This window comes from Populus alba, chromosome 14 (assembly GCF_005239225.2).
Source record: "Populus alba chromosome 14, ASM523922v2, whole genome shotgun sequence".
Taxonomy (NCBI): Eukaryota; Viridiplantae; Streptophyta; class Magnoliopsida; order Malpighiales; family Salicaceae; genus Populus; species Populus alba.
This window is the reverse complement of record NC_133297.1, coordinates 10,805,675-10,818,149: the sequence shown is the minus strand read 5'-3', so window position 1 is coordinate 10,818,149 and position 12,475 is coordinate 10,805,675. Positions and strand designations below refer to the sequence as shown.

General features: G+C 34.0%; 1 protein-coding gene across 1 annotated transcript; it reads left to right on the top strand.

The window, feature by feature from the left end:
* Nucleotides 1-1,595: 1,595 nt before the first annotated feature.
* LOC118041820 (probable galacturonosyltransferase 15) lies at nt 1,596-9,404 on the top strand. Its single transcript, XM_035049323.2, has 6 exons — nt 1,596-1,999; nt 2,207-2,250; nt 3,488-3,655; nt 6,985-7,566; nt 7,663-7,965; nt 8,753-9,404. Exons 1-6 carry the CDS (start codon nt 1,789-1,791, stop codon nt 9,038-9,040), a joined length of 1,596 nt encoding a protein of 531 aa, XP_034905214.1. The 5' UTR covers nt 1,596-1,788; the 3' UTR covers nt 9,041-9,404.
* Nucleotides 9,405-12,475: the final 3,071 nt, after the last annotated feature.

The following is a 12,475-nucleotide window of genomic DNA, read 5'->3' as shown; positions in this document are numbered from 1 at the left end:
CTTCAGTTTTACCCAGGTTTTGAGTTAACCTGGCAAGTCACCTGAGTTTGACTAGACCAATTGTATACTTGAGTTTTTGTGATTTGAAACCCAGTTAAGGCCCTGGGTAGCTTGAGTTCAAGGTTAACTTGTCGAGTCGAGTCAAGTTTCATAACTATAACAACAGGTGGTTGAAAAGTTGTGCAACCAACCCCCATAGGTAAACAAACTTATTTTAACCAATGTTTTAGCAAAAAAAAAAAAAAAACACTATAACTATAATCAAAGGAGGTCGAAAAGTTGTGCAACCAACCCCCATAGGTAAACAAATCTATTTCAACCATTGTTTTAGCCAAAGCAAAACACCTGAAAAAACTATAGCAACCTCAAAACACCCATTTACGGTATTAAAAGTAGCATTTAATTGGTTAAAAAAATATAAAATCAACTTGAATCCAATTTTTTTTAAAAAAGTTTAGAATTACCTTTTTAATCAATGAGAAGATAAAAAAAAACACTAAAATGAAACTCTTTTTATCCAATAAAACTCACTAACACCAAAATTAACTTCTTTTATAGGTGAAATAAGAGTTATTTAATGATTCTCTCTCTCCACCACTAGAACCTAAAAACTCTCTAACATTTCTCAAACCACAGACCTAGACATAAGAAAAATAAAAAATTGAATTTTCAAAATCTAGAATTGCCAAAAATTTATCATTTGAAAAAGTAAAAGGGTGAAAATAAACTTTTCATGCAAATCCTGAAACCACCATTCATTTTCTATGTTTTTTTTTCACCATGGTCCTTTGTTTTTAAATCTTGTCATTTCTTAACAAATTCATTTAGATTGACCATTAATGTGGTTATACAAGGGCAAAATTAAAAACAAAAAAGTTTAGAGGTGAAAAAAACAAAGTATTTAATGTTGTATTACTATGGTGCTAGAGAAATTTTATGATGTTTAAGGAATAACTAATGATATCTTATTAGTTACTCACTGAGCTCACTTTAAGGAAAAAATATATATATATACAACTAGGAAAAAAAGAAATCATAGGTGGAGATATTCTTATCATTTTTTATGGGTCATGAGTTTTATATTCTTTTTTTTTTTTGTATTTGTTTTTTTTTTCAAGGTAAATTTAAAGACCAACTATTAAGATGTCGTTATTTATTCTCTGAACATCATAATTATTTTTTTTTTCATTTTGCTAAAGTAAAAACACCACCCCCTCTTAGTTTTTGTTAATAATAATATTGCATCAACACTTTAATAGCTAAACTCACCACAGTTATTCAAATAAAAAACCACCAATGGATACCAACTTTATAGTTCTCTCAATTTAAACATTTATGATCATTGGAAAAATTAAATTAACATTTTCTATATAAAAAAAAAATAACTGCATGATAACGCGCCATACAAACGGGCTAGTTAATTCCACAACGCTACACTCAAGAGGGGGGGAATATTTCGCAGCCCACTAGTTCAGGAAAAGCAAAACCTTTTGCCTGAACCTCTGCCGTAAATTAGCAAATAGTGCGTGCGTGAGCTCATGGGATATTCTCCCATCTGTCGGTGATGAAACTACTACTTTAAAAAGTCGAAGACAAATCCGTAATTAAACCCAAAACCCATAGGCAGAAATCATCGAAACTCACCCCTCGACAGTGTAATTATTGCAATCTATCATTTTCCCGCGGCTTCCCTCTTGTCCTTTTGTACCCCCCCTCTCTCCACCAGAAAAGAACACGCTCTGTTACTGTTAACAGATCGATTTCACGAGACGAGACAGAAATAATGAGATGAAGTTTTACATTTCCACCACCGGGATCAAGAGAGTCACCATCAGCACCACCAACTCTTCTGCCAAGGGATCCACGGTGGCAACTCGTCGGATTACTCGCCGGACGTTTTTGCCGGTGGTGCTGTTGCTTTCGATTGTTTTGCCCTTTCTTTTTGTTAGAATTGCGTTTTTGGTTCTTGAATCTGCCTCTGCCTGCAATTCTGCTCTCGGTAAATACATAAAAATAAATTAAACTAGTAGTGATTAATTACTCTTTCTTTTGCTGTTTAATTTATTTCATAGTTAATTTTTGGTGCTTCTCGTGTTGTACCCGATGCTTCATCTTCGTTCCTTCCGTGAAAGCTTCTAGGACAGCTCATCGATTATTTGTTGTGTGTGTTTTAATTTATTCATTATTTTTATTTTTGTTCATGCAGACTGCATAGGATGGAGGCTACTCGGCGGGAGCGAAGCATCTTTGGTATGTCATTTTTTCATGAAACTGTTCTTTAAATTTCTCAGTACTTTTTTTAATTTTTTTTAATTTTTAGGGTGAAACAAGACAAGAAGGGAGCAACTAGGGCTAACAAAATTTTGTTTTCCTTTTCAATTACTCTCTAAACTAAATCCAAGTCGAAAATATTTTGTTCCTCTAACTATAGACACGTGTAAAGAGTAAAGGCGACAAGGATAGGGCACACGTTAACATATGTTGTGCTGATTGTTGTTGTTTTGTTCTTGTTTGAATTAACGGGCGCAATGTTTATCAAATAATGCTATTTCCTGAGAAAATTATACAAGAGTAAGTTTCAAGAATCATATTAAGTTAATGTTTAGCGGGTGTTCATAGCATTTTCCTTTCCTTTTAAAGTATATGATTGAACTAACGTTGTAGATCATGTTCCAAAGAAGACGAGCTGATTTCAGTTAAGGGAGAACATAGGAAACAGCTTCAAGAAATTCAAGTAAAATTAGACATTACACATCCCAAGCCAACCCTCTAAAATGGATGATTATCGTGGATAAAAATGAGAAATGCTATTTAACAAGAAGATGAGTTTCAAGAGAATTGTGAGCTACTGAATCATGGTCTTAATATGAGATCTAATGCAATCCGATTAATCTAATGACTCGGTGTATTCTTGAAACTTATTCTTGTGAAACTTTCTTAATAAATAACATTATTCTTCATTTTTATTGTCCTCTGAATTTTTCAGCACTAGCAATTTTTACACCTTGCCGTTTCATTTTACTGAGGAACTGGTACAGCACCTCTCTCATATCTTTCAGCTTTTCAATCATCAATTTGTCTGGGATCCCTAGTTCTAGTCCGTGAATACACATCATCCACCATGGGCCCAGTTTTGTTCCAAATTCCCTTTCGTTCACCTTAGACGATAGAGTAATGAATGACTTTCTTGTTAAAATAGAAATGCGGTGATGCTATTTTGGTCCTATTATAAATATATCTAGTATTTTGTGTTTGAGAGTTAGAACCATAAACAGTATGAAAGTTGCAGAGACTGCAGTTCATGAACAAATTCATTTTGAGGAACTATTGGTATTTTACTTCAATCAGTTGCTTGTTTTCTAGTTTCTAGTGCACTTGATTAGTTGTGGTGCAATTCTCCTCCATGTTATTCCAAATTCTACTCTATATCCATTTTTGTGATGATTCTTCTTGTGGTGATGCATATATACCAACCTAATTTAAAAAGCTAAGGGAAGAACTGACAAGAGCTTTAATGGAGGCAAAGGAGGGCCATGGCACTAATGATGGTGATTATAGAAGAGAGGGCTCAACAGAATCATTCAATGTGCTTGTCAACGAAATGACTTCGAACCAGCAAGACATAAAGACCTTTGCTTTCAGGACCAAGGCCATGGTACGTGTTCACACAAAAATGTATTTGTAGTAATTACATTAACTAATTTTCTGTTTAGTTTTGTCTGCTTCAAGTGGCATTTACTTTTCTTGTGATTTCTTTCAGCCACTATTTTTTACTGTCATGTTCTTGGTATTGATGGGTGTTTTAAATTGGTAAAAGTCTTCCAGTCCACTATAAAAGCCTAGTTTGATGTATTGTTTTGCTGCCATTATTTTATCAAGTGAAGAAAATAAAACAACCCATATTGCTACATTAGTAATCCGTCTGTTTCTGTATAGCCATGTTAAAACTAAATAAATTGAAGTTAGGTTCTTTCTTAGTTCCTAGTACCATCCATTTCATACCATCAGCTGCTCATTACTCAGCAATCAAGACCCTCTGATGTTACATTTGCACTTTCACACATCACATGCACTCACATACATCTTGGTTTTCTTGCCGAGGAGGAGAGCAGAAGAGGGATTTCTGTGATAAAAAGAAACATGATTAAGTGGCACATGGTGAATTTTCAAGTCATTGTTAATATTTTGTGGTGTTTGTGAAAGGACTTTTGTTGCTTTGAGAGAGTATTTACTTACAAGTATGACATCCATTAAAAAGCTTATCATGTGATGCAAAAAGCTCTTACATCTAAGTTTGATTGGTTGCCACTTCATCCAGGGCTGTTTGATTAACATTTGGAGCTCAAGAAAAGAGTTATTTACTTATGGATTATATGAACATTTGAGATTTATTTTGGTGATATGACTGGAAGTTTCATATGCCATCGCAATGTATGCTACTTTTATCAGTTCTGTTGCAAGTAAACCAATTTGCATGTCTTCTAACAATCCTAATTTGATGCCACCTTTTCTTAGGTCCTTGCTGGGATCATTGCTCATGGTCTTAGACTTTCCCATGTTTGTCTAAAATGTACATTTTAGCTGCTTGTAAAACCAAAGCAATTTCTACGCGTTTGTAGCTCAAGGTTCAAAGAAAAAAATATAAGATTCTTTCTAGTTTGAGAATATGGGAGACATTTTATGGGGTGTTAGGCATGTTTATTTATCAGTTTCTAAACTGACAAGAGTGCTTGATCTAACAAGATTTTCTATGGACTAGAGTCCTGGCTGTGAAGCAATTTTGGCGTAGTTGAGGGAGTGAAACAGCAATATGTCTGGAATCAAGGCTAGAAACAAGTATGACCTTCAAACTAGGTGTTATAACGTAGGGTTTAAAAAAACCTTTTGCCTTTGAAGTCTATTTGATGAAAATAATATTATGATACTGTAACTAAGAGTGTATCTATATTAGGGTCAGAGTTAAAATTTTAATCCCACATTTCGATTAAACTACTAAACAAAACTTTTAATAACCATCCAGTTGTTTTAGAAGTTACATTGCTAGGTTGTGATTACTAACTAATACAATAAAACAAAATTTCTGAAAATAAAGTAACTATAATGAAGCTCCTATGTCATTCTCCCCAGTTATGAAAACTTGAGAAAATTTTCACTACTTCACTATACATTTATAGGGGTCAGGCTCTTCTTCAACTATCCAAGTACCTTTGTGACTCGGCCTCTTTCACATCTAACACATCTTCAATAACCTTCGGCCGTGTCATATATTGCTCAAGTTTCAACTACTTCTCCATCAAAACCCTCAATTGGATACAAATCAGAACTATTGAAGACTAGGCTTATTTGTGAATCCAATCTCAATCACGTAAACGTAGTTTATTTTCTTTAGCACCTTACATGGCCCAAGCTTGTTTGATCTCAGATTGTAAGTGCCTTTAGGGAACCTTTCTTGCTTCAAGTATATAAGAATTATGTCTCTTTCTTCAAACTCAACTCGGTGATGTTGATTGATTGCATTAACATAACTTTTGTTGCTTGCCTTCAAGGCACCATCACCTTCTCATGAACTCACCTTATATGATCTGCAAAAGCCTCTCCATCATCTCACTCCTGAGTCCTAAGTGGAAAAGGAACAAAATCAAGCACTTGTTGTGGTTTGAGTTTAAATGAAGCCTCAAAAGTAATCATCTTAAAGGTTCTATTCACAGAATTGTCTTAAGTGAAAACAAGTCAACTCTTCACATGATTCCAAAAAATCAGCATTCTCCCTAAACTTTGACTAACATTTTCTTATGAATGGCAAGTTCTGGAGTATTTCAATTGAGTTCCTGCTTTCCTTCATGATGTCCTCCAAATGTGTGCTACAAACTTCACATCCCTATGAGAAAGCATAGATTAAGGATCACCACATAGCCTTGCCACTTCTTTAAAAAAAATTAGCAACATGAGTAGCATGAAAATTTAGCAACATGAGTGTGCCATCTTCGAGTATCAATTGACCACGACAAAGATGGAATCATACCACTGCCCTTCGAAGTCCCAAGACAATTCATGCTCTAATGAGTCCATGATGCCCTGTTATAGATAAAGGAGTGTAGAATCCTGTGATTTGTGAGTTACCATTACAAATTTTGCAAGATTAGCACAATTTCACCAACTTGTTCACATCCTTGACCAATATACCAATAACCTACCATTGATGCACAAATAGCTTTGGAGAGAGAGGAAATTTATCTTTAACTATGTAATGATTAAGAATGTTGAGTCACCTAATTTTTTCATTTTGATTAGGCCTTTCATTTACAGTGGATTTTTTTGTACACCATATTTACATATTTCATGAGTGACAGTGATCTTTCACTAGCAAATTGCTATTTATCGGAGGCAAGTCTGGGCATGTAATGGGACCACAAACGCTTCTGCCTCCTAGCAGGTCTGAAATGCCCACGTCGACATGCATCCTTTTACTCATTTTCTAACATTTAGTTCATACTCTCTGTGGCATGCATCCTTTTACTCATTTTCTAATATTTAGTAGAAGAGCTAAATGGCACAAGGCTGGGATTGGAATTATATTACATTTGTGGGGCTTGAATCATAATGTCTGTGTATGGATCATTTGTTTTACACCTGCATGCATGTGTGATTGGGTGGTGATGCATGATGTACATCTCATTTTTGTTTGGACTGTCATTCTGATGAAATAATGATCAAAGTGTCAATGCACCTCACTCCTATTTTGAGCTGTTATTATGACTGTCTCTTCATTAGGCTTCACTATTTTTTCCTAATGAAAGTTAATCGAACCAATAAACTAGGAGCAAAGACATCATCTATAACCAAGCTACCCTTCCTCACATACAATTTTAAGCGAGTATTCCATGGCATTATAAAGTCATCTAGCTATCATCAAAACAATTATTGTAACACCTAGTGTGAATTATGTTACAATTCAAATCATTTTATTTTTTATTCGATATGCAGCTATCAATGATGGAGCTCAAGGTTCAGTCTGCCAGAGAGCAAGAATCAGTAAACTGGCATTTAGCTTCACATGGTGTTCCAAAGAGCCTGCATTGCCTTTGCCTTAAACTAGCTGAGGAATATGCTGTAAATGCCATGGCCCGATCTCATTTACCTCCCCCTGAATATGTTTCTCGCCTCACTGATCCATCCTTCCACCATGTTGTTCTTCTAACTGATAATGTTCTTGCTGCCTCTGTTGTCATCTCTTCCACAGTCCAACACTCAGCCAACCCTGAAAAGTTGGTTTTCCATGTAGTCACTGACAAAAAAACTTACATTCCGATGAATGCATGGTTTGCAATCAATCCTATTAAATCAGCAGCTGTGGAAGTTAAGGGGTTGCACCAATATGATTGGTCTCATGAGGTGAATGTCCATGTCAAAGAGATGTTAGAGATTCATCGCTTAATTTTGAGCCATTACAATGACAATTTGAGAAATGCCAACTTTCAACATGATGGGGTAAACAGAAGAAGTTTGGAGGCTTTAACCCCTAGCTGCCTCTCCCTTTTGAATCATCTCAGAATTTATATCCCTGAGGTATTACTCGTTTTGCTTCTCTGGTTGAATGAACTACATTTTTAATGTACAAAGTATTTAATAATGATTATTCCATTATTTTCATGGACCACACAGCTGTTTCCAGATCTCAACAAGATAGTATTCTTAGATGAAGATGTTGTGGTACAACATGACATGTCATCTTTGTGGGAATTGGATCTCAACAAGAAAGTTGTCGGTGCAGTTGTTGATTCATGGTGTGGAGACAACTGCTGCCCAGGAAAAAAATACAAGGATTACTTGAACTTTTCTTACCCAATAATTTCATCCAATTTTGACCATGATCGTTGTGTTTGGCTCTATGGTGTGAATGTCTTTGATCTTGAAGCTTGGAGGAGGGTCAAAATCACTACAAATTATCATAAATGGTTGAAACATGTAAGTGCACTTTCTCATATTCAGTGTATTTTTTATAGCAAATTGTGTTATTTCACAAGATGGACATGGCAAGACTGTCCATTGTCATTTTATTTATAGCAGCATCAAACTGGTTTTAGATGAAACATGGCGTAGCTACAACTGATTCCATCTTTTAGAACTTTTCTGTTCGAATCCTATTTCCTTAAATTTGGCACGATTGCTTTTGTCATGCTATACCGAACACAGTAGTGATGGTGGGTTAAAAGCAACTAGTGATTGTGGAGTTAGGTGGTGTAGGCTGAGGCTACAACTTCTAACTAAAATTAAAATCAACCCCCCCCCCCCCCCACACACACTTCTTAAGAAAAACAACTCATGAATAAACAAAAAATGAATATTCATTTTTATCAATAGCCATCAATATTTTTAAAATTTTCAATTTTAACCTTCCCTTTCTAGGATCAAAATAAGAATTTGATGAAAAAATTGAAAACTCAAGAGGCCTTTAATAAAGGGCCTATGCCATTGATTGATTTTTGAAAGAACAGACTCTAATAGAAAAATTTGAATACAAGCATTTGGAATAGAAATAATCAGAGTACAGCGCAAATTTTGCCATTATTTCTTTATTGTACTACCTGTTCTCTCCCATTAGTCTTTCTTCCCATTACTTTCATGCAATGCTGCTTCTTCCCAGATTTTGTTTTTCTGTCAGAATACGATAAAAGAACGTTGCATCCTCACTTAAAGGTTTAGGATCTCTTTCCTCTGCTTATCATCTTAATATTATCCATCTTGTTTACAGAACCTCAATTTTGGGATGGAATTATGGCAACCAGGAGTGCATCCGCCAGCCTTGCTTGCATTCGAGGGTCAGGTACATCCAATTGATCCTTCATGGCATGTCGGTGGACTAGGTTATAGACCCCCACAAGCTCACGATATTAAGATGTTAAGTGATGCCATGGTTTTACATTTTAGCGGCCCGGCAAAGCCATGGCTTGATGTTGGGTTCCCTGAGCTACGAAGTTTATGGAATAGACATGTAAATTTTTCAGACAAGTTTATTAGGAAATGCAGATTTCTGGGATGAAGACGGAAATTGCTCAAGTTCTCGCATATATTCCATTTGAAGACACCCTATGGCACGGTGTGAGACCAGAGGGAAGAAGGTTTTGCCTTCAGTCTCTGCTCACACTGGCCTCTCTAAAGTATGATACAGGTTATTTCTTGCGCATTACACGAATTTGCTGAAGATACCACGCTGTACCCTGTACTATCTCTTACCTGCGAGAGACATAATGGTTGGTGGGAGTAGGTTTTATCAATATTGTATATTTATTTTAGCCAACAAACTACAATTAGTAATCTCAATTGTTAATATATATTCACGTCCTTATTATAATTTTTGTACTATCACCATTTTATTTTATTAATGCCAGTATGGTTCCCATGAATTTCTTTTTCTCCTCTCTTTTCAATAATGTATAGTGTCCTTGCTTACCAGCTGCTATTGAGATTTTATGCATAGCAGTTACGTGGAACAGCTAAGCTCCTGTTTGAAAAGTATGATTTGTTAGTGCCTAAAACTAGATATTTGAATGTGCTTGTGTATTGTTAAAAACACTTTCTCAAGAATATTTTTTCTCAACAGAAGAAATAGGATGCGAAGATGGTTGGAGGCACCTAGTGGTGAAAGAAATGCTGATTTTTCAATTTGGGTGAGTACTTCCTCGATCTAGAACACGTGATTCAATAAAAAAAAAAAAAATCTTGATCTTGGGACGTTTTCTACGGATCAAGAGGCAGGTATAAACTCATCTAGCTTGCAACTATTTTTAATGTGGGATTTGATGGGCTGGTTATATATTCCTTTTCAATTTGGTTATCTCTGTTTTTTTAAATGTTTTTAATAAATATTTTTTATTTTTATTTAAATAGTTAATTTATATTTCTTTAGCACAAATCAGTAAGTTTAATAAATGTTCTTAAATAATTCTACTGGTCCCCACTCCGCCGTCGGTTATACCAATCTCTTTGAACGAAAAATATACGAGCATAACTGATACTATTTATATTCGCAAATAAAATCTTAATTATAAATTTACAATTTAAAATGATCCACTTGGGATGCTTGATTTGCTTACAGAAAAGTTCCCGACACAAGACTTTACAGTCTACTCTCTGTCTGGCTCCGTTTGTTTGCAGGAAAGTCTTTTGGAAAGTGAATTTATTTTCCATGATGTTTGGTAGTGTTATGGAAAATGAACTGGAAAAACACTTTCCAGTGTTTGGTTATGTCATGGAAAATGAGCTGGAAAATAACTTATTAATATTTTATTTTTCTAAAGTTTATTAAAATAATGAGGAACAAATCTTACAAATTAAAAAGTGAATGAATGAATGAAATTAAAAAAATAATTTCAGGGATCAAATCTAAAAAATTAAAAAAATGAAAAATGAAGAAATTAAAATAATAATAACATTTTCTTTTTCAAATAAATAAGTAACAATCAAAGAATGAGGATCAAATTTGATAAATAAAAAATTTCAATTGATAAGAAAAAAGCCAATTATAAAAATAAGAACCAAAGTTGAGATGAAATTGAAAAATAAATATTCAAAACAAAATATATATAGCAATCAAAAGTTTGAGGATCAAATTTGATATAATCAGCAAATAATGACATTTCTAAATTTTTCACACCTTCCGGAAAGTGTGGAAAACACTTTCCTGAAAACCAAGCCAAATTTTCCTTTTACTGGAAAGTGTTTTCCATTGTTTAGGAAAGTACTTTCCCGGAAACCACTTTCCGGAAAACAAACACAGCTAAAAGGAACACTTTCCTTCAATTTTTTTTTTGACTAAAATTGACTGTTTTCCGTTGAAAAGTAAAAGTTGTTTTCTAAAGTCGTAGTTTTAACTTTAATTTCAAGAATTCTTCCAAACCATCCATCAGTGTTACCAAAGCATTGGGAAAGGCACGGTTCCACGTTGGACAATAATGATTGCTACTCCTGCTCATCATTTTAACCCTGACATATATTAACCCACGGCGCTGGAAGGCAAACTATGATAATGAGCTCCGATGACGGTTAAAAAAGAACGTAAGGAGTCGATGCAGAAGGTCTAATTCGCCAAGAATTGCTAATTTCGCTAAAGAATTTAGCAGCTAATATGATGCGGGACACGAAGATTTGATGAAAGAAAAGGAGAGGAGGGGAAGAAGGAAGGGGAAGACAAAGCTTGAGATAAAAAAAAGGAGTTGAAGAAGAGAAGAGAAAAGGAGCCGGAAAAGTGGAGAAAGGGAAGAAAGAAAGGAGAAGAGAAAAGGGAGGGGGAGAAAAATCTGTAACTGTTTTATAAAAAAGTCGTTAGTTTAAAAATAGTACATATAAATAGTAAAATCATAAACAACCAACAATTGGGCATGTCCAACACCAATGGGTTTCTTGGATTGAAATAACTAAAAATAGAAAAAGAAGAAGAAGAAAGGATGAAGAGAAGTAAAAAGAAAGAGATAGGAAAGGAAGAGAAACGGCAAGGAAATAAAAGAAGGATAGAAGTGTTGTGTGTCTTGCATTGCTAGACCCACACTAAACACACATAAAAAGAATATTGTCGCAAGATGCCTGTAGGGTCGAACAATGACTGAGTCTACCTCCTAAGAGTGTGTTGAAAAGAAGGTTTAAATATAATCATAAAGTTATGATTATAAAATTTAGGAGTTGTCGTCTAATATTATGGTTATTAGAAAATCTATGATCTGTGAGAGTTTAGATAAGAAACTAATTGTGTAAGGAAAAGATGCATCACTCCATGTGCATCCTACTTAAAGTAAACTGTATTATTATTTGATTATTTTTCTAAGTCATATTTTTATTTGTTGGTTTTATCTAAGGTTCAAGGTAAATCTCTCTTCATTAAGAAGTTTATATCTTATTGAGTTAGATTCTAACTATTCTATGGTCTAAATTTTAGTATCATATTTATTTTGTATTTTTAATACCTGAGAGTATACTTTACAATGTAATTTTATACTCCAAGTATTCAAGTCAACAACTAAATCATAACACTACAAATATTAATTAAATAAAATAATTTTTGAAGGGTTTTTTTATATTTTGGTCAAATCCTAATGGATAATCATAAATTGGTTACAATATTTATTTTGCATTTTAAAACATGAGAAAAATGTAATTTTTTTTTTAATGAAAATATGTTTGGAAAAATTTTAGGATTTGGCCGTATGTATGAAAAAAATAATTGTTTTTTAAAGAGGAAACTAATTTAATTTTTTTTTTGAGAATTTTTTATTTTTTTTTAAAGAAAAGTTTCAGAGAAAGGCAGATATTTTTTAATATTGGTCTGTATCTTACAATGTAAGTTGATAACCGATATTATATAGAATTATTGGGAAAACATGTGCGGGGCCCACAAACATTTTTTAAAAAATTTGAAGTTCTTTTTTTGATATTTTAGTATTATATTATATTATTTTATTATTTTATAGGCTAGGCCCGACCT